Source organism: Miniopterus natalensis, chromosome 11 (genome assembly GCF_054644295.1).
Source record: "Miniopterus natalensis isolate mMinNat1 chromosome 11, mMinNat1.hap1, whole genome shotgun sequence".
Taxonomy (NCBI): Eukaryota; Metazoa; Chordata; class Mammalia; order Chiroptera; family Miniopteridae; genus Miniopterus; species Miniopterus natalensis.
Window position 1 is genome coordinate 58,966,993 of NC_142091.1, and position 22,094 is coordinate 58,989,086.

General features: G+C 53.9%; 1 protein-coding gene and 1 pseudogene across 8 annotated transcripts; both read right to left on the minus strand.

Annotated features, from left to right (window-relative positions):
* Window positions 1-548: 548 nt before the first annotated feature.
* PAX6 (paired box 6) lies at window positions 549-16,845 on the minus strand. Of its 8 annotated transcripts, none has more exons than XM_087822345.1 (11): window positions 16,836-16,845; window positions 13,188-13,318; window positions 12,381-12,422; window positions 12,272-12,286; window positions 11,177-11,342; window positions 5,254-5,412; window positions 4,647-4,729; window positions 4,271-4,421; window positions 4,055-4,170; window positions 1,319-1,469; window positions 549-634 (listed from the first exon to the last, which is right to left on the minus strand). In XM_087822345.1, exons 1-11 carry the CDS (start codon window positions 16,843-16,845, stop codon window positions 549-551), a joined length of 1,110 nt encoding a protein of 369 aa, XP_087678471.1. The 8 variants fall into 8 exon arrangements, with proteins under 8 accessions (XP_087678471.1, XP_087678469.1, XP_016061620.1 ...); XM_087822343.1 differs by having other exon boundaries at window positions 12,179-12,286; XM_016206134.2 differs by having other exon boundaries at window positions 12,071-12,286.
* Window positions 16,846-20,426: 3,581 nt separating this feature from the next.
* LOC148092037 (uncharacterized) lies at window positions 20,427-21,250 on the minus strand (annotated as a pseudogene).
* Between the last annotated feature and the right edge of the window lie 844 nt (window positions 21,251-22,094).

The following is a 22,094-nucleotide window of genomic DNA, read 5'->3' on the forward strand; positions in this document are numbered from 1 at the left end:
ATCTGTTAACCACCTTTGGAAAACCAACAGATATTTCTTACATAAATCTAGTGCATGTTGTTCCAGGTTTCATTATATGCAAAGGAATGATACAAACTTGGAACCGCAGTCCATAAACTATGAACAGATGGGTAGAAGTATCCGATATATCTTGATAAAACTCTTCGATTCATGGCAAAGCCTGTTGATCATGGTCTCCTTTTCTTAAAAAACAACTTCATGACCAACACAGACCAAACATCCCTCCAGTCTATGTTGTTCTTTCTTTTCATCAGAACATACAAATGCCCATTTACAAATAATACACCAAAATGAATAAAAGTTTGGATACCAAAAGGAAGATTTGTTCCAACTGATCTCGTGCCTCCCGCGTACAAAGGTCCGTGTTTCAAGTCCAGTCCCCAGTGGTGCGTATGGGACACAGTCGCAGGACTGAAGTGCTGCTAAGAGCCATCTTCCCTTCCTTCCTCGACACCCAACTGCTGTGTCCGCATGGTCACTGACTGAATCGACACATATATTCTTTCTCTCCCTCTTTTTTTTTTCTTTTACTGTAATCTGGGCCAATATTGAGACATATCAGGTTCACTTCCAGGAACTTGAACTGGAACTGACACACCAGGGGAAATGAGTCCTAGAAGTGGATGACAAAAAACAGCCGTGTAGATATTCCCTTCGAGTCAGGCATGGGGTAGGAATTCATAGGTTCAAAAAACAAACTCTAAAGTTCTCTAACGTTTTAACCGCATTTTAAAACACATATGTTCAAGTGTTACAAAGGTAGCTCCTGCAGAAACCAGGTGACGTTTTCACGCATACCCGTTGACCCCAAGTCCCTCACGCAAAAAGAAAGAAAAAAACGCTCCATGGCTTGTACATTTGGGGCTTTCAGGATAAAACTATCTGTGGAAACCCAATGCGGTACGTCAGTCACAACCAGGAGCACAGGGGGGCCAGGAGGGTGGGAAGTCTTCCAATAAGCCCCCGCCACGCAGCTCAGGGAGCCCCGCCGTTGGACTCTGGCTAATAATCGCTCTGGGGGCCTTGTCTCCAAACAGGACCGCTGTGGCCCAATTCAGGGAAAACAGCTTTGCCTTCTGCCCGTGGTGTCAAGTTACTAACTAGGTTGGCCGAATCTCCCTTTTTAATCAGTTCTCCCCAGAGAAGCAAGCGACAGAGTTAAACACGCCATCACACAAGGCCAGGGGTCAGTTTTGTTTTCCTTGTGGGGGAAGGGGGTAAACCTCGAGCAAGGGGAGGTCACCTGGCCCGAGAAGCTCCCACGGCCACCTGCGCGGCCTGCGGAGACGCGGCTCACCTGTGGAAGTGGTGCCCGAGGTGCCCATGGGCTGACTGTTCATGTGTGTCTGCATGTGTGGGGGGGTGTAGGTGTCATAGCTCCGCCCATTCACCGAGGGGCTGGTGGGCAGCATGCAGGAGTAGGAGGACGTCTGGCTGGGGACTGGGGCCTGAGGGGAGAAAGGCAAACCTGTGGTTACAGAGAAGCCCTCACCCAGCCACATCCCCAGGCTCCCTCCTCCCGGGAACGCCGCCACCAGCCCAGTCATCGAAGCGTCCTCGTGTGAAGTATCGGAATCCGTGCGGTAACCCTAAGATCAGGCTCCAGCCAGTCCTTCCGTTGGCCACTGCTAGAGTAACACTGCCTACAGACCAAACTTCTAAAAGTACTACAAATTCAGACAGCTGTCCAGGTACTAATTTATAAAAGTAATAGGACTTTTGCCCACTTTCATCTTGGATCTCCGCTGGCACCTTTAGAGAAGCTATAACATGAGGACTTTCATTAAAACACATCCCTTCTGTAAATCCCATCTATTTGAGAATCCAGCGACCCCCAAATCCCACATCTCAAGCTTTGGAGCAGAGAGCAGTGGGAGGAGCTCTCTGTAAAGTTTGGTTTAGGGAATTTGGGAGCCTTTCATGGTTGGACTCATGGGATTAAAGATTCTTTGAAGAGGCAGATCAGTGATGATCTCAGATTAAAGTGGTCAGAAGTGTCAGTCAATACCTAGCCCCATCCTGAGAATTAGCTGAGACTTCCTCATAGACCCACAAACCCAAACTGGGTTTTATCCTTAAAATTTTGTTGCTACCCTCCAGATGTTTGCAACAGTGGTATTAAGGAGATAAACCTTTCTCCTAACAAAGCAAGAAATACACAGAACTGGGACAAAACCCTTCATGAGCGCTCATGGGGCTATGCCAGGGCAGAAACCTTGGGATGAATTCATAGACGCATGCTGTCAAGAACAAGAGAGAAGATGATAGTACTACTCTGCAAACTGTAGACACGTTTAACATTCCAAATCCACAATCTCAGAGAGGGTGACACATGAAAGAAGATTCAGAGGAGGACACCCATGCTTTGTAAAATGGTTGAAGATGTTGGTGAATGGGATGAATTGATGGACAGACAGACTAGTTCCCCACACACACCAGCAACCCTCATCCCCACTCCAAAATTCATTGATAATTTTTATTTTCTTTATGCTTTATGAATGCATGTATATTTTGAAATGTATAGGTTGTGTAATTGTTTTTAAGTCCGTGAAATCAGTTGACCCCATACCAGTTTATATGTGGAAACAACCCTAATAGAATAGTAGCATCTGTTTGTTTCTATTGTTGTCCCATATACACAGTTGGTTATCTTCCCAGAAATCTAGATGTTGCTACAATTTACAAAACTGAACAAGATACTCAGCGGCCTTGCTGAAGTCAGAGGATGACTGCCAACATCAGGTTCAAAGAGGCAAGCAGGCCTCGAGGGCCCTGCCAGTATTCCAGCTTGCAGTGTGTCTAACTCCTGAAATCACTTCCTCTAGGCAATCCAACTTCTGGAAAATTCCAAGGCAGTTGTAGCAACACCAACTAGTGGGCCGTTAATCCCTTAATTTACATTAATTGCACCATGGCCAATAATATGCAGATGCAATAAAAATAAACATGGGAATAATTCCTCTGAAGTTGCTTATCTAGCTGCTCCTATATTAGCCTGAAGACTGTGGAACATTTATTTTGCTGTTATTTGGATTAGAAATACAGCAAAAGATGTTCAATGGAGAATAAACAATCTGTGTCACCACAGAACTGTTTCCAGCAGGGGCTCATGCTGGCCAATCTCACACCACCCGGCATCTGTAATTGTTGCACAAATAGGGGTCCTGGGAAAGTCACTGCAGAAGGCCCACCAGAAGAACAATTTCCCCCCATCCAGAACCCATCCAGCTCCAAACTTCTAGTACATCCCACCTGTGCTGTACAACTTCCATCATAAAGGGTTCACCTGGTACAGGGCCCAGCAAGTGTAGGCGCTGATAAATATTTGGGACAGAATTGAGAGCAGGCAGGAGCAGGTTGTTATACCAAGTAAATGGCATCCACCCAGGCAGCTTGGAGTGCCACGAGCTCATCCCATAATTCACAGCAAAGACACACTAAATTTCTAGCAAATACCTTCTATTTCTTTCTTTTATTGTAAGATGTAGAAGGAAAAAGAGCTGCTTCTCTATATTATAAGCATATCCCACTATGCAAATATGAATCCCATTTCTGATCCATTTTATCTCCCTCACTAGTTTATCCCATATACCCTAAAGAATGTCCAAAATGCATACACAGATTATATACCTATTAATATGAACACATTACTATGAACCTCAATTTTATGTCCAACCCCTTACTATCTGATAACGTGCCAGCATTATTTCCACTTTCCCGCAGAAGTTTCACTGATAATCAAAACATGCCCCCTTCCCACCCATCACCATCAAGCCAACAGTCTCTGTGAGCGAAAGGCAGATCAACTTGACAGAACAACAGGTTTTTATTTATTTTTTTAAGGGCATAAATCAATCCATCAATCAACTAAAAGGCTGGATTACCGTTTTCCCCTCGGACTAGACTGGTCAGGCCAATTACTGTAGTGAGAAAGGCTCCCAAGGGGGGTAGGTGGTCAGCGAAGTCTGCAGGCCCCCGCCCGCGCCACACGCGCCCCAGCACCCACCAAGCAGGCAGCTACGGCCTCACTTACTTGCATAGGCAGGTTATTGGCCATGGTGAAGCTGGGCATGGGCGGCAAGGCGCTGTACGTGTTGGTGAGGGCTGTGTCTGTTCGGCCCAACATGGAGCCAGAGGTGAAGGAGGAAACTGCAGGGAAAGGGACACGCCCGACGGCCAGGGTGAGAGTCAGAGCCGAGCGCAAATGGGTTTAAACACATTTCTCGGTAGCATTAACATTTCAAATTACCAGGCGTGGTGGGCTGTGGGATTGGCTGGTAGACACTGGTGCTGAAGCTACTGCTGATAGGAATGTGACTGGGTGTGTTGCTGGCCTGTCTTCTCTGATTCCGCAGCTTTTCTTCTCTTCTCCATTTGGCCCTTCGATTAGAAAACCAAACCTGGAAACCAGACAGAACAGGTGAGCCGTGGGTCTCCCCCTCGCTCAGCCCGGTGCCCGCCGGGCACTTCCACGGTGCCCCCCACCCCCGGCGGTGGCGAAGTATTTAGCACGCGGAGCCTGTTACTAGTTACATAAATGAATGACGTTCATGAGAAGCACCTTGGTCTCTAGAAAGGCAAATGGTTTGAATCGCAGAGCACGAAACCACACGGTAACCGGGTACCTGTATTCTTGCTTCAGGTAGGTCTATTTTGGCCGCTAGTCTTTCTCGGGCAAACACATCTGGATAATGGGTTCTCTCAAACTCTGAAAGAGTAAGTTGAGTCTTCTTTGCTGTTACAGAACTACACAGAATATGGCAACCACACCCTGGATCAAGCTGGTTCCCGCCTGCCCACTTCCAGCACCTTTAACCAATTCCCTCTAAAAGACTACTACTGCCAGCATTGACTGGCCTTGTAAGAACTATCCCACCAAAACCAAGTTAAATTTTCTCGGAAATAACATTCATTCAAGGATGCTTCTGTGGCCTGAAGTAGCCAAATCATCTTTTTTTTCTTTTCTTTATGAGACGTCAGACTTTTAGTCTTTGAACTACTGGTACATGAAAAGAAGAAAGAAAACACGTGCGCGCACACACGCACACACACGCGCGCGCACACACACACACTGAAAAGATGCCCAGAAAAAAAAAAGAGAGACAGACAGAAAGAAAAAAGAAATCTTTTCAGTCCGCTATGCAAAGGGCCCCGGCTAAATTTAGCTCTTTGTACTGAAGATGTGGCATTTCCTTTGATTTACTGCTTCTCAACTTTGAAAAACTCCATCACCTTTCTCCAGGGCCTCAATTTGCTCTTGGGTAAAGGATGTTCTATTTCTTTGCAGCTTCCGCTTCAGCTGAAGTCGCATTTGGGCTTCATCTGAATCTTCTCCATTGGAACTGATGGAGTTGGTGTTCTCTCCCCCTCCTTCCTGTTGCTGGCAGCCATCTGGAACAAAAAGAATAGGACAGTAGGAGAAATGAGGAATAACTTGGGGCCTCCAAAAGGGGCCTGGGAGAGCCATCAGCTCCAAGAGCTGCGTATTCAGACAGTCTTACCAAGCATTCCCAAGGTGGCCGTCAGCCTGCTTTTAATAAAAGGCATTATTGACATGCATTATCTGACCACCACTTTTTTTTTTTTACTTTGTTTTTATCAAGATGAGACCGACCGTCCAATATAGACTTACAGAGTAGTATTTTCTTCAAATGACAAAATAAGTGCTGATGTTTGCAATTAAAATGATCTCCATAACTAACATTGACTGCCCCCAATGCCTCACCCAGTTACCTTTCCATACACAATTTATTTACCTGCGGTGTGTTGGGAAAACAGAAGAGTGATGCTCAAGATTTCAGCTGATCTATAATCAGTAACTCCTATCTAATCAATTAGATGTTGATAGGTTTGTAGAAAATGCTATTAAGAAACCAAACCAAGCTTGTAATCTTTTTAAAAAAATATTTATCTAGTTTTTATTTTAATTCTGCACAGTCAATTTCATTTTAAAGGTTGTGAATTTAGAAGTGCTTGCATTGTTCTGCAGTTTTATTCAACTATTGTATGAGTGCGCTTTGCCTTGACACCTATTACGAGCACAGCTGTAATTATATCATCACCAAGAACAGGCTATAATTGCTGAAAATCGAATTTTATATTTAGATAAAAGGACTGTCCATTCTTTGTAATGTGTTGCACCAGAGAAAAGTAAGATTTCTTTTAAATTTTTAACGTGTAATTTTAAAAAAAGAAATAGTAGAGAGTTCACTAACTAGCTAAATACGCTATGCCGCAGCTGAATCCTTGGCATATCGTTTTAAGTGGTACATTTTTAATTAGGGCATTTCCACCACTTTTAATGTAATTTCTATCATTAAACAGGGGAAAGTTTTATTGTTTTCCCTTGTTGCTTGGAGGGCAAGATGTGCACTTGGGCCAGCTGCCTCTTGTCCTGCGCCTGGCCCAGGGAAGCACTCAGCCCTCACTGGGCCTGCAAGCTGGGCCCTGGGCCTTGGGTCCTGAGGCCCCCAAGGGATACCAACAAGGGCTGACCCCCACCCTAGACGCGCGGCCAGCGGGGGGAGGGGCCTGCAGGGGGCCTCGGCCAGGAATATCATTTATAATCAGGAGACAATAGGCATCGCCTTCAAAGAGTTCAGGGAATTGTGACAGGATCTAGTGGGATCTTTTCAGGAACTTTGAAATGTTTTAAAACCCCAACTTTCTCCCCCATTTAAACAGGCGGATTCATCGGCACTGGCCACCATATGGGCCCTTGGAGATCTATTGAGATGACCACCAACACTTGAATAGCGAGGGGCTGCTTTTCAGCGCCGCACAATGCCCCGTGAGTAAGGGAAACTATTAAACTCCTGGGGCAGGAGCGTTGGCAAACTTTCGTGGGCAGAATTTCGAGGCCACAATGAGCGCGGACAACAAAGGGATTCTCTTGAGGCGTGCAGCGGCCACATTGTGCTACAAGCGGCCCAGTCAACAGACTTTCCAGTGAAGTGTGTTAACCCCTCTGCTCCGCTATCATTAATCACTGTCCGAGGAGCGGGGCCTCCGCGCTATTTAGGGCCCGGGGCTGGGGGGGGCGGGGAGGGCGGCGGGGGGTTAGTGGGCCTGGGGGGGGGCAGTCGGCGAGGCCGGGACCAGGGCTGCGGGGCGGGGGAGGGAGCAGGGAGGGGGATGGGGGCAGAAAGGGGGCTGCGGAGAGGGGGGCAGAAAGGTGTAGGGGCGGGAGAGAGCTGGAGGGCGCCGAGGGCGCGGACAGGAGACAGACCATGAGGGGGGAGCAATGGGCCGCGCTCCCCTCGGTGGTCCCGCCTCTCGGGACGCTGGGGCGGGGGTGCTGGGCGCAGCCAGCGGCGCCGGGCGCGCGCCGCCCGCACGAGGCGGCGCTAATTTACTGCCCCAAGTTTCCGGGTGACTTTGCAAAGTGATTTCCCCCCCGGGGAAAAAATAGGAAGAGCCGCTGTGATTTTGGGGTTCGGCGAGTGAGGCGGACGTCAGCGATGGTCCTTTGGGACCCTCTAGACGGGCGTTAGGAAACACGGACAGAAATCGGCGCCCGCGGGGCGGTGGGACGGGGCGCAGAGGCGACCGACCCGTCCCGCGCGCGGTCACTGGGCCCCGCCTCCCGGCGGCCCGGCCGCCGTCCCGCACCGTCGGTCTCGCCCGCGGGACAGAGCCGCGCGCGGCTCCCTCGGGGCCCCGCGCCTTCGCTGCAGTGACATCCTCCCATCTACAGCGTGGACATTTGCCCACGCTTCCTGCCCCCCACACTCACTCTCACACACACTCACTCTCACACACACTCACACACACTCACACACTCACACACACTCACACTATCACACAATCACACACACAATCACTCTCACACTCACATTCGCACTCACACTCACACGCACGCATACTCACACACAATCACACTCACACAATCACACACACAATCGCACACTCACACACATTCGCACACTCACACACTCACACGCACGCATACTCACACTCACACTCACACAATCACACACACTCGCACGGACGCACTCACACTCGCACACGCGCACTCACACTCACACACTCACACACACACCATCTCACACACACGCAGGTGCAGAGCTGACCTGAGAACTGACATTTAAGGGGAGGACAGTCATCGGAGGCGAGGAGAGCTGGATTTTAGACTTTTTTTTGGGGGGGGGGGGAGTGGACGGCGCCCTCCTGCACGACCGAAAGCATTTTTTAATTATAATTACTTTACAAGGAGCAACTTTTGCAGCCAGGCGGTGGTGACCGAGAGGTCACTCCTAGATGGGGGTCCCCCTTTTTTTTCTTTAGTGGATTTACCTTTCCACTCTTAAAGCCTTTCCCAAAATAAACTGGAAGTTGGATCTGGAACTCCCCACCTGATGAACCTACGTGGCAGACAATGAAGACATCTCCTTTAGAAGGCGCCCCCCCTCCCCCCCGAGGCAGAGCAGGCCCCTCAAGGGGCGCCGTCCACCTTCCAGCCTAATCCGGCCGAGGCGAGGGAAGCGCCGCCCTCGTCCCGCCCGGGACCAGCTGACGCCGGGATGGGATTTGTTTCCGGGGGGGGGGGGGGGGAGACGCTGGGAAATAAAATCATTCCTCGGTTTCTTAGCGTCTTAATCAGCGAGGCGGAAAACAGGCAAGAAAAGATAGCAGCCCGGTTGCGGCACCTTTTCAGCTCGCGAGCGCGGATCAAAACATTGTAGCATCTGTTGGAAAAGAGACGGACTGAACCCCACGGAGGGCCGGGCGTCGGGGCCGGGGGTAGGGAGTGAGAGAAAGCGCCTGGGCGAGCCCTGAACCGCCGGGCCGCCGGGGCACGGGGCCGGACGAGCCGTCTCCCGTCAGCCGGGTCCTCGGGGCTCCGCTCGCCCCGTGGCGTGGGTCGGGTGGAGACCACATTCGTCTCCCTCTGAGGCCTAACCTCGCCTATGCTTTCGGGGTAATGGGCTCTTTAAACCCTCCAAGCGGCTCCCCGGCCCCGGAACGGGGGCCAGGGGGCGCGGGGGTCCTTCTGGATGCCAGAAGCTCTGAGGGTCCCCGGGCCGTCCGCCCGAGCTCGCCGCCGGCGCCCGCGGTCCTCTCGCCCCGGACTCCACGCTCCGCGCGCGAGGCGCGTGCCCGGGTACGAGGCGCAGGAGCGGGTTTTGTGCGGGAGCAGAAGGGGGCCTGGCAGCTGGCTGGCAGAACTCTCCAGCAACTCCGCGCCGAGAGTTCAAAGTTCCTGAGCGAGCGCCACCTCCCGCCCCAATCGCCGCCACCGGGTCCCTGAGCTCAGGCTCTGCCTGCCCGCCCCGCGTCTTCCGAGACAAAAAGCTGCGCTAATCAGGTGCCGCCTCCGACGGGAGCCGCGGGGCCAGCCACGCTGCAGCCCTCGGCCCGGCCCGGGCTCCGGGGGGCGGGGGGTCCAGCTGCAGGCCCGAAGCTGCAGGGAGCCCGGGGCCGCGGGGCCAGCGCGCGGAGGCCCGGGGCTCAGGGTTCCCAAGCCCGGCCGCTGCGCCCCGCGCCCTGCCCGAGGCGTCTGGGTCTCAGTCGGCCAGACTGGGCAGGGGAGGGGTCACCGGGCCTCGGGTCGCGGGAGGCTGGCGGGCAGGCGCTAGGGAGGGCGAAGCGCTTTCCCTCGCATGTGTCCAGTGTGTGCACGTGGGTTCCTAGCTTCAAAGGTCAAGTGAGGGTGTGGTGGGCCACGCTCAACTGCGTCCCTCCCGTGCCCTCGCCGGACGCCAGAGCGAGCCCGGCCGCAGCCTCCTCGGGTGCGCTCGCCCGGAGCCGGGGGTTTGGGGCGATCGGGCGGCCCGGCGGGCGGGGAGCCCGGGGAGCCCGGGCGCGGCTCGCGAGCGGCCCTCGTCCGGCACAGCGGCCGCGCCGGGAAACCCGGAGCGAGCGCGTTGCTCCCTATCTTCCCAGTGTCCGTCCTATATTGTTTTCTGCTCTTAAAACTGACATGTCTAATTGGCAATTGGTGCCGAATCGTGTCCAGAGGTCTCTTGTGGAACATTTCTACAGCTGTCTCCTTCAACTAGACGCTTATTCATGTCGCCTTAATGAGAAACAAAACGTTCTCTAATGAGCAATTACAGAGCGACAGGATTGTTCCCATAACAAATTCTTGCGAGTGACAGAAGCATCCTTTGTACCAGATATTTCGCATACTGTTACCGATTTTCCCTTCTCTAGTCGGGCTCCGTGGAGGCGCGGGGCACCCCGAGTGGGCCGGGGAGCGCACGGACGCGCGGGCAGTTCCTTCAGCGTCCTGCGCAGCGCACACACCCCCCTCCCCGAGCCCCCAGGCTTCGTCTTGCTCCGGGGAGTGAGACGCCACGTCCCATTATCTCGCATATTATCTCCTTGTCACGAGGACAACAAATACCGATTAATCTTCCGAGTAAACTGTTTCCTATTCTTGACCAAGCTACCTCTCCGAGTGTGGAGGGCAGGGGAGAGCCGGCAGCCCCACCCCACCCCTATCTGCTCCTCTCGGGCCATGCCTTCTCACAGATGCTGCAATGATCCAGATCCCATCTCTCCTCCCAGGCCCCAGCACCCCAAGTCTGGCTCACAGTATTGCCACTCCCCCCTTCTAAAGCAGTCGCCACCCACAGAGAGTGAGAACTGGGGGCCCAGAAGGCTGGAGAGGGAGGTGTGTGGGGGGGGGTTAGCTGTGAGACCACCACTTGCAATGCCCCATCCTCCACTCCACCCTGCATCTCTCTGCTCACCCTCTCTCACAGGCACCCTACTCATAGCCATGGAACTCCTCAGTTGTGGCAAAAAGCAAAACGATACAATTGTGTTTACCTGCAAGTCTGTCAGTGTTAACTTGTCTCACTTCTACAGCAAAGGGTCTTTCTGTGCATTTGAATGGCAAATTTGAATAGGGCACCATGCAGCTAGTTCTTACACACAGGCACATATTCCTGCCCACGACACACATGCACACACACCAGCCACATTCATACCACTCCTGACATACTCAGCCCTTACATTCCCCGGCCAACCAGATAGTTAGTTCAAGAAACACATAGTTCACCTACATACAGTGCAAGCCAATGTGTCCCAAGCCTTTGGAGTCTCCCCACTACATTCTCCTAGCAGAGGCCTGGGGAGGGAACGGTTGGGGAGAGGAGCATGGGCTGCATATACAGACGGTTCAGATGATGGGTGCTTGGGTTTTTACCTTGGGTAGGTTGCCCTGGCACTGAAGTCCCAGGATACCAACCCGGGCGGGTGCCCCAGCTTCCGGTCTGCCCATTCAACATCCTTAGTTTATCATACATGCCGTCTGCGCCCATCTGTTGCTTTTCGCTAGCCAGGTTGCGAAGAACTCTGTTTATTGATGACACCTGCAAATCAAACCAAAATCAAACCAAATGGTAGTGTCTCCTGAAGGCAAGGTCGCCCTGTCTTAAATCCCCATCTCAACACGCCCACCCCCTTAAAGAACAACCCTTAACACATTAAAAAGAAAAAAAAAAACTCCCAGCCATACTGGGACAGTGTAGATGGATCTGCAGGTACGTGGTGGCCAAAATGACAGCCATCATTTTGGGCATGGAAACTGAGTTGGGTCAGAATTGGGGGATAAGGGGGTCTCTGGTGACCTAACTCACATGGCTGCTTTGCTTTGTTAAAAGATTTCCGAAAATTTTTAGAATTGGTTTAAAGCTTTTCCCCCACTTCATTTGCTTCATTTAAGGGCAGAAATGGATGTCTGACGCCTGAAGGAAGAGGGTTCAGGCAGGCGGATTTGGAGGAGGTTAGAATCCGGTTTTCACTTTCATTTTCCTCCTTGATTCAAGCGCCTTTCCCCGGGCCTCCACCCTCTGCTGCGCAGCATGCCAGCGAGGTGCCCAACTCCCCACACTTGGATCCCATTTTCCAGAAAGTCAAGAAAAGGTCAGGATGCTCCTGTCAACAGCCCCAGGTACAGAGACGTAGGTGGAGCAGGGAGGAGATACGAGACAGACAGACACTGGCAGGGAGGAGAGCAAACGGAGGTGAAGGCCGATATGGCAGAGAGGAGAGAGCATGGAGCTTCAGGCAGGGAAGGGGATGTTCTCGGTGAACTTACACTTGGTATGTTATCGTTGGTACAGACCCCCTCGGACAGTAATCTGTCTCGGATTTCCCAAGCAAAGATGGACGGACACTCCCGCTTATACTGGGCTATTTTGCTGACAACTTCTGGAGTCGCTACTCTCGGTTTGCTCCCACCGATTGCCCTGGGTCTGATGGAGCCAGTCTCGTAATACCTGCCCAGAATTTTACTCACACATCCGTTGGACACCTGCATAGGGGAAGTGGACAGAAAACCACATTATTAATAATTTCAAGACAAAAATAAAATTGTTTAAGTATGCATTAAACAATGACAAGCTTACGTTTTGATTGTCCAGCACTTGGACTTTTGCATCTGCATGGGTCTATAACACAAAAATATACCTTCAATGGTACGAGAACTTACTGTAGAGAGCTTTTTTTTTTCTTAAAATTACATTTGTAGCCCTAAAAACTACAAATATGATGATACTTTCAAACAGTTTGAACTAAAAAAAAAAAAAAACTAAAAGTTTTTTTTAAAAAAAACTGTTTCCTTAAACACTGCCTGACGGTGCATCGAAACGAAGTCAGGTTCTCTCTGCGCGGGCGCCGACCTCACTGAACGTGGTGTTACGTTTTAATAAGCAAAGGAGGGAAATAAACTGAATTTAAACTTAATTTTTCTTTTAAAAAAAATGTACCCAACTGAGTACTCGGGAGTTATGGAGGAAGGCAAATAGCGTTTGTCTTTTAAAACCAATATACAGGCTTCATGAACATGGACAAATGAAAACCAGTGTCCCCACATCTGAGGCAAGCAAGGGGGGGGGGGTGCTGAAAGGATGGCCGGGTTTGTAAAACTCAGCTTAGTAGAGTACAGAAGCTACAGTACATTTAAAAACCATAAATGTCTTTTACCAAATGAAAAGAGAAAGTTGGTTTTTTTTAATTCACACACTTTTTTTTTCCTTAAGCAGATGAGTTATGTGACTGACCCAGGTTGAGAGAGACAGGGGAGGACGGTGGAAGGAGAGGGGAAAGCGGGAGACGGGAGGGGGGTCCGTCAGCAGCAGCGTCGGCAGTGAGGAAGGGGGAGAGGGCCTGGAAAGCGGGGGGCCGCGGGGCGGGGGCGGCGCCGGGAGCTTCACCTGCAGAATTCGGGAAATGTCGCACGGCCGGGCGCCGCTGTGCGCGAGCTCTACGATCTTCTGCCGGGTGGAGTCCGGCAGTGGCCGCCCGTTGACAAAGACACCACCGAGCTGATTCACTCCGCTGTGACCTGAGGAAAGGCAGAGGAGAGCAGAGGAGGGGAGAGGAGGGGAGAGGAGAGAGAAGTGGGGGAAACAAGCACAAGGCGTCCTCAGCTCCTCGCCAACTCCTGCCAACCTTGGGGATCAGGTCCCCGCTATCGATCAAAAACGACAACAGGACCGCGCAGCCATGCGGGGCACCGGGCAGCCCAGCCCCACGCACAGCCGTGCCCTTGCCCACCCGACTGCAGAAGCACCGGACAGGCAGACGCAGCCAAAGAGCAAGAGCGCACGCACCTCGCTATCGCCGCCCCCCCCCCCCCAGGAGTGTCCCCGGACCACTGACCCTCTCCAGAGACACCCCAGCCAACCCCTGAACCCACAAGATGCAAGCACTCAGCTCTAAAAATATCTTCCCAAAGACCCCTTCTGAACGTCAGGGCCAACGGTGGCTCTGCAGGACCCACACTGAACCTCCAGGCGCTCTGCGCTCTTGGAACTGAGAGAGCAAACCCCGCGGCCCTTCGGGGCACCCGCGGAAACTCGGGCGAAGGCGCCTCGCGAGCCCCGCGGTTAAAAATACACAGAGAGGGGGAGAGAAGGGGAAGGAGTCAGAAGGTCCAGAACAGCAGGTCTGTGGCTACTGAACCCAACTGGGCTTCCGCGCCTCCACCGCACGCTGGAGGTCAGAGCCCCAGAGCCGCGCCAACCACAAAGTAGCCGGCTGCGGCAGCGGGGCCAGAGCTGCGAGTCTGCTCACAGCCACCGCAGCTCGGCTCACTCCCGCTGCTGACCTCGGCCCTCCCCGCAGCCAAGGACAGATATCAGCAAAATTCAACACGCTCAAGGAAAAGGGAGAGACCACCCCACGGAGCCCCCCACCCCTCCTTTCCCTGGTCATCTCACAGCCCCCTCACCCCATTGTCTCATCTTAGAGAACAGGGGTAGGAAGTTAGCACTTCTCTGTAGTCCCCTCCCCACAAACCACAGGTACACAAATAAAGCCAGTTGACAATTTCCACTTCCTTACAAATCTCCAACCTGCAGCCTGGACTCTAGAGCAGCCCTTCCAGGACAAGACGTGGCTCCCTGCTCAGCTCTCCTCTCCTCTCTTCTCCTCTCCTCTCCTCTCCTCGGAGCCTCTGATAAATTGACTCCAGGAGTCTGAGCTTCTTAGCAATAAATAAGCTCCAAATATAGAAGAGGGGGGAAAATATGATGAGCCTCTCTGACATTTGTCTTTAAAATAAAACTAGCTGCACGTCAAGTTTGAGCTTAATTTCTGGAAATAGGCGGAAGTCGCTCCGGATCATGCATGGAAGGCTAATTGAAAAGATCAGTCGGGGCGCTTGTGGCAGCCTTGTCACTTTGTGACAGTGCTCCGCTCCGGGAAATTGCATCGTCACGACAAACGGGACCATGATGAAACGACCCTTTCCGTCCCTATTTGTAGATCATTCAGACGAGATTGAACTGCACTCGTCTCCCCTTCGAGGGGAGCTGCGTTTTCAGGGTAGCCAAAGGCTTGGGCGGAAGGAGGCCCTCCCCGAGAGGGGGGGCCGGAGCCTAAACTCGATGAGAAGAGACAGGCGTTTGGGAGATCTGGGCCCCGGCTGGACCCAGCACGAGTAGGGACATCGCGGGGACATGGCTTCTCCAGCAGAGTAAGGCCTAGTCCGCGCTTCCCGTGTCTCCCAACTTCCCTTTAATGCCTTCCTTTGCTTGGCAGGGCCCACCTACCCTCCTGCTACTGGGCTTCCCCTCTGGACAAAGGAAGCCTTCCCAGAAAGAGAAATGCTGTCCTAGAGAGAGATCAAGACAGACTTTCCAAACTTCACGCTTAGCCTGGGCAGTTCCCAGTCTCTGAATGCCAAGGCACATGAGGCCTCCTAATCCTAGACCTTCCTCCCCCCCCCCCCAATTGCAAAAAATAAAAATAAAAATAACGTGCCCGACACCTCCGCAGGGACCTCAGGCAGGTGCTCGCCCAGAAAACGCCAGGGCCAGGTCGCCTCTGCCAGCATCGAAATGGCAGCGAGGAAGCGCTGCTAAGTTCCCCTTCAGAGGTTAAGCCTCAATCATTGTGTCCCTTCCCTGGGGACGGCTGGCGCTCTCGCCCAGTGGTGATGATTATGTGCCTAGAATTCGACCGCGAAGCAACTAATAGGAAAACATATGGTGTCAATTTGGATGCTCCGCGCCTCGCGCACACCCGGGAGCGCGCGGCACAAAGCCCTGCAGGCCCGCCCGCGACCCCGCGCCCCTCGGGGCCCGCCAGCCAGGCCGCAGCGGCGAACGGCGACCGCTCAGCGTCGCGCGCCCCAGCCGGGCCGCCGGAGAGCCTGCGGCTGGGGAGGCCGAGCTGCAGGGGCACAGCCCAGCTGCCGGGAGGGGTGGGCAGGAGCCTTCGCGTCGCCAAGAAGGGTGCCTCCCGGGCCAAGCCCCGGGGCCGGACAGGTTCCGCGCAACTAAACCTCCTGTAAAGCTCGCTCGCCACCTCTGCGCCCTCTCCGAGCTTCGCGCCCGCCAGCCGCCGAAGCACCAAGTAGGCGGTTAGCGCCTCCGGGACGGACGGATCCGGCGCTAGGGACCCTCGGAAGCCTGCAGCTCGGCCAGGGAAGGCTGCTGGAAGACTTAGGCCTTTCCGCACTCCTACAGCTGAGCCCTTAAGCGTCCACTCCGCACCTCCACCAGGGCCTAGGCTTCACTGGGCCTCCAGGCTCCCAGGTCCGGACCCCAGACTAGCCACGCTACGTACCAACACCCTTGGACTGAGCGGGAAGGTGGACTGGGGGCCCCTGGGGCCTGGGCAGAGGGAGCATGGGAGGCTCAAGACCCGGGGAATCAAAGGCACTAGGGGCCTGAAACAACCAGCACCCACACAGCTGCAGCTACCAGAGCAGGGCTTTTCCAACTCCTTGGCTCGCGACCCCCTCTCTATTCCCAGACCCAGGAAACCTGCTCTACCAGAGCCCGGTAACAGCCCCATGGGTCGAATCTACCACCTCCACCCCGCCGCAGGCCTGGGTGTCCGCTCCCCTGGCCTTCTAGGCCCCTAGCGGGGTGGGCAGGGGAGGAGCGGCCCTGGGAGTGACTGGGGGAGGGGAGCCCCACACCCCGCCCTGATCATTGAGACGCTCAGTCTTGGCAAAGCCCAAAGGGGCCTCCTCCTCCTGGAACAGCCAGGAGAAGCCTCCGCCCCTCCCTTCTCAGCCCAGCCCCTCTCTCTGGGGTCAGAGCCCGGGCAGGGGCGGGAAGGGGGTGTGAGTTACAGGATTTGGGGGGATGGGGTTTCTCTACCTCAACTTCACAAACTCAAGCGGGCTGTTCTTAAGTGCCCAGCTTCTGTTTTTCCAGGAGCTAGAACAGTAGAGCAAACTCCCTCCCCTCTCGGGTTGCCAGGCGCAGAGGGGGCCCTGCACAGTTGCCTTAAGTCCCTCTAGATGGTGGCCTGGCCAGTGCTGACGACGAGAACCTCTGTGCACTCCCCTGACCCACTGGTCCTCACATCCCCAGCCCCCTCCGAGAAAGTCCAGAGGCACTTACTGTTCTGCATGCTGGCGCTGGCTGGGGGCGGTGGGATCCCACGGGGCTCGAATTTGGGATTCTGTCAGCAAGAACAGAGGCGTTAATCCTGGGACAGGGCCAGGTAGGCCTGCCTCCAGACAGAGGACACCTGGGGCCAGGACAGGAGACTGCACCTTCTTTAGGAAATCACCCACTCAGTTGCTTAAGGCTATCTGAGGGTCATCCAGCTCTGCCCTCCAGTGCATGCAAAATCTACAAATAAAATACTCCAGCATTCCCAATCTGTATTTCCCAAGTCCCTAAGGTAGTCAGCCCTTTAATCAGGAGAAAGAATGACATGATTTTGAATTTTTTCTTCCATCTGAACAACAGTGAAGAAGCATTCTGATTCTTTAGGGGTTTGGATCCCAAAGCAGCTTTCAAGCCACCGCAGAACTTGCCTGAAATCTGGGATGTCTGTCCACTCTTACAATAAAGGGTCTCACACATCTGCGCGCCCCTAGTTAAAGTCTTCCCCCTAAGATAAAGCAGAAGGAGAGAAAGGCATATCAAATTGTGGCTCCAAAGCGTAGGCCCATGGCTCTCAGAGCCACACTCTCAGAAAACAAAATAAAACAAAAATACTCATCTAGGGCTCAAACTGCCATAAAACCCTAAATCTCAAAGCTGCACCCACATTTTCAGTGACCTCTCCCGCAGAAGTCTCCGCCTTTTAGAAGTGGCTGCTCTGGCCTGGCTTGGGAAAACTGGAGAACCTGACAAGTCAGGCCCCATTTTGCAAAAACATCAAGAACCAGGGAAAAGAAAACAAGAGAAACAGTGGAATAAGGGGTAGAGGCTGAGGGGTAATACTGGAAGTTTAGAGGTGAGGGGAAGGGAACCTCGGGACTTCAGCGTGCCTGGGGGGGCAGCCTGGGGCTGAGCAGGAGGGCTGCAGAGCCACTCTCTCTCCTGAAGGAATTTTACCACTCCAGTGGCCCAAGGCCCCCAGAACCCACTTCTCTGGTTACCCCTTTATCTTTTTACTCTCCCCTTCAAAGCTTCCTAGTCAGGCCCCTACTCCACCCATCTTCCAGCCTTTCTGGGACTTTGAATGTGGCAAGCCCAACTTTTTCCCCCCAAACCTCACTTATTGTGATTAACTTTTCTTTTGGTGTTTAGATCGTCCCCCCTTTTACTGTACTGTGACACACGCTGTCTACCTCGCCTCACTGCTTTAAAAAGTACGAACAGGAGGGGGTGAGCGTGGTCGACAAAGCCTACAGACAGCAAACAATGGCTTCTATTCTCCAGCTCTCCCCAAACCCAAAGAGCAAAACCGAGCCTCCCTAACCGGCAACACAGCTTCCAACCACACGTACCAACAACCTACCAACTCACAAAGGGAACAGAGGGACACGTCTCGCATTGTAAATCCTGACCCAGTGCGTGTCTCCCCCAGATTCACCCTCTGCCACCCCTCCCTGCCTTCCTCTAAGAAGAAGGTTCTGGGGGAGGGGAGAGAAAATAGAAAAGTAATTTCTTGTTATAAATATCTGGAGGTAATTGTGTTACTGGTGTGAGTTGTTAGGGGCTGTAAAAAGATACAACGGCACCGTGGGGTGCTCAATTGGGAAGAGAGAATTACAATAAAGAGCCCATTCAAGAGGTTTGAGAAAAAAAAAAAAGAAGTAAAATAATTAAATAGTCACAGCATCATTTCTCCCTGTTAAAAAAACTAAAATACGCTTTCTTTTTTTCCTGTTTTGCCTATTGTGATTATTAATTTTGCCTGCCTGCAAGCAAGGAATTCCAAAGAAGCACATTTTTTTTTTTTTTCTCTCCAAGGCCATTCATGGTCTAATTTATTACTCAACTGAGAGGGAGCTTAAATCCATAAAAAATAAACTTAAGAGGAAGACTTCTTCCCAGCTTCCAGCTAGGGCCTGGTAAATGCTGGAGGTGGCAGAGGGCTACCTAGCTGCGCCCGCCTTGGCTCTGAGGCCTCCCGCCTCTCAGTCCCCATGACCACGGTCATGCCCCCGCCAGGCAAAAAAAGACAACAGCAACAGAAAAACAAAAACCCAACTTGGAACAGAATGTGTGCCCCCAGCGCCTTGCAGTGGGGCTCTGGAGCCGCGGAGCCGTAGCAGGTGGGGAGGGGAGCCGCGGGTCCTGGAAGGGGTAGAACTTCCTCGCTCCTCTCCGCAGCCCGCTCGGGGCCCAGCCTCCGCTGAATGGCCCCATCCCCGCCGGCGCACTCTGGATGCTATTTTAAAAATTCAGTAGCTGATCGCAGAGAGGCCTAACCGGTGAATTTTCGAAGCATCTGGGAAGGTGGGGGAAGCATTTCAAGTTCCGGTTCTGCTCCACTCCCGCCCCCCTCTCGGCTCGGAAGCTATCTAATTACTTAAGTAATCGCTAAAGTGCAAAAGCAACCCTGGGCGCGGGGCACCCCGACTCCCGGAAGCAGACGCGCGGGGCGAGGCGAGGACCCCCAGCCCCAGCCCCCGCCCCCCCACCCCCCAGCTCAGCCCCGGGCTTCCGGAAGCCCTCGCGGGGTCAGAGACCCGCGCCGGGCACCAAGGACCTGCCAGACGCGCGGAGGGCGCCGGGGCCTTGGTCCCTCGGCCACTGGGCTACTGCCTCCCCGACACAAGCCTCAGCTTTCCAATCCCGTTGTGGCAGTTACTTAATTCTCAAAATCCAACTCCACACTCCTGAGCTGGGGTGAAGGGGAGAGCTCACTTTCGACCCTCCCGGGCCCCAGCCAAAGAGTAATTAGCAATTAAAATGACAAAGTTTTTACTCTCTAGGGCCAAAGAAGATACCAACGAATCAGACCGCCTTCAGGCGTTTGCAAAGGTCACCGGCTATAAAAAATGTAATGTCAACAGCAACAACTATTCTTTCTCCTCGGTAAACTCACCAGGCTTTCAAGCTCTTTGCTTTTTATTTCATTTTCTGCTCCCGCCCCTCCTCAACCTTCCCAAGTTCGAGTTAAACATCCAAAATGGCTTAGGGAGCTTTGTAGAGTGCGAGAGAAAAAGAAAGATAACCGCGTTCACGTTGTTTTTAAACTTTGTGGAAATCACTCAAGACTCGAGGGCCGGGTTTTAGCATTCCAAAAAAAGAAGAAAGAAAAAAAAAGCATTTCCACTTGAAATTCAACTCCACTGCCCCCAATTACACTTTCTAAAATTCAGGCCTATTATGGGACACAGAGACTGAGAAAATCTGCACGAGGAAAAGAGGCAACAACTTTAGGAACTTTGAAAAGACACTTTTCCTCCTGAGGTCTTAGAATCAACCGAAAAGCTCCCAACTTACTCAGACTAATTAGCTGGGAGAAGATGTGATCGGACGACGGGGAAAGCCAGTGCTTTCATATTAATTTTTTTTTAAGCCTCAAAAAGAAAAGAATTCAGGGGATTTAGATTAAAAAAGAAAAAAAGCAATCCAGTCCACTCTTCCACCTGGAAACTTGTTGGAATGGCCACGCCGGCCGCCGCATCGTCGGAGGAAGCAAGGAGCACTGCCCGCCGGGCGCCGGGGCTGGAAGGCCGGGAGGACCCCGGCTTTCGCAGGGCGAGGGCCAAGGTTGGGGGAAGCCTGGGGAGCGGAGAGTTTTCAAGTTCCGAGCTCCGCGCTCCAGTTGGGGGCCAGCGCCCGAGGGCTCGATGGAAGCTGACAATCCTGGGCTCGGCTCGGGGCTCCCTGGGAGCGCGCGCTCCGCCGCCCGGCCTGGCGGCCTCCTTCCCGGCTCGGGCTGCGCGCTCTCCCTCTCCGCCTCCAGCGCGCGGCTGCCTCGCCGACTGACTCCGCTCGAGCGGGTGGCGGGCGCGGTGCCCCTCGGCGCTCGAGTGCCAGCGGACTTCTGTGCCCAGGCCGAACGCAGCACAAAGGCGGAGGGCGGGCGGGCGGGGAGGTGGCGGCGCGGCGCGGCGAGCAGGCTTCCTCGGCGCTCCCTCGGTGCGCCCGCTGCCTGCGCGCTCCCGGGGCCCACGGGCAGGACAAAGCAGCCGGCGGAGTGCGGTCCCCGCAGCCGTTCCCGGGCCTGGCGCACCGCGGAGCCGCTTCCTCGTCTCCTGCCGGCCGGGCGCATTGGGCGACGATGGGGCCGCGAGCCGTGGCTGCTGCTGCGCCCGGAGCCTGGATGCTTCTGCCAGCTCAGCCCGCGCTGGCGCTGGCGCTGGCGCCGGGGGTGCGCCGGCCCCGAGCCCGGCGCCGCTCCCGCTCGCCGGCCGTCGCCCTCCGACGGGGGCTTTCGCTGGAAGTACAAAGTTTGGGCTCCTGCGTGGAAACTTCTCCGGCCCAACTCTCCCGGCGTAGCAATGGGGGAGGGGACTGGCGAGAAGGGAGGAAGGAAGGGGGGGAGGAAGGGGGATACCTGCCTGAACATTGCAATAAAAACGAAGCGAGAAGAAAGAAGCGGACTCACCTTTATGAGGCATCCTCTCCCGTCAAAGCTCCTGTCAAGAGTTTTGTTTGGTTGGGGGTTTGTGGCTGTTGTTGCTGCTTAAAGACCACAACGGTTTGAAATGACGGTGTTTTAGAGGAGTTCCTGGCGAGAGTTTTCTCCACGGAGGCTGCTGGTTTGGTGTGTGAGAGCAATTCTCAGATCCCTGGGAAGGAGACAGAGATTGACAATAAAATGGGCTGTCAGCGGCTGGAGAGTGCGAGATAAAGAGTGTGGGTGAGGGAAGTGGCTGCAGCCAGCACACCTATGCTGATTGGTGATGGCTCAAGTGTGCTAATGTGTGTGTGCCGGCGCCCGGCCTCGCCTCCACCGCTCCTCACTGGCCCATTAGCGAAGCCTGACCTCTGTCATCATCCTCCAGCAAAACACTTCCTCCTGCGCCTGAACCAGAGCGGGAAATGAGGCCGGGCCACGGTTCGCTTTTCAAACCCACTAATCACTCCGCAACATGCAAATGCACCGCTCGCTCCCACACAAAATATTGCTTTATGCAAAGCAGCGCCGGGGCCTCGCGCCAGCCGATTGGACGCTCCCGCTCCCCGCCTGGTGCAATTGGTCCGTTTGTTTGAATATGAATACACTTGTTTTCGGCTCCGCCGGTGGGTCCCGGCTCCGCTCCCCGGCGCTGGGGCCCCCGCGCCCCGGCTCTGGAGCGGGTGCTCGCCGACATCTCCAGGCTCCGAGCGATCCGGGAGTCGGCGCGGCCCGCCGTGTGGCCGCGAACTTGAGGGGTCGAGGGAAAGCCGCTGGGCTGGGGGTCGCGCCCCCGACCTGCCTAAGCTGGGCTCGTAACTCCCAGCTCGTGGGGGGAGTGAGTT

What these genes read in the sequence shown, in the direction of transcription:
- PAX6 (XM_016206134.2), bottom strand. An exon ending in GCCAGGGCAACCTACCCAAG is followed by an intron (nt 5,413 to 11,176) that starts GTAAAAACCCAA and finishes TTTTTGTTCCAG; the next exon opens with ATGGCTGCCAGCAACAGGAA. An exon ending in TACCTGAAGCAAGAATACAG is followed by an intron (nt 4,422 to 4,646) that starts GTACCCGGTTAC and finishes TCTGGTTTCCAG; the next exon opens with GTTTGGTTTTCTAATCGAAG.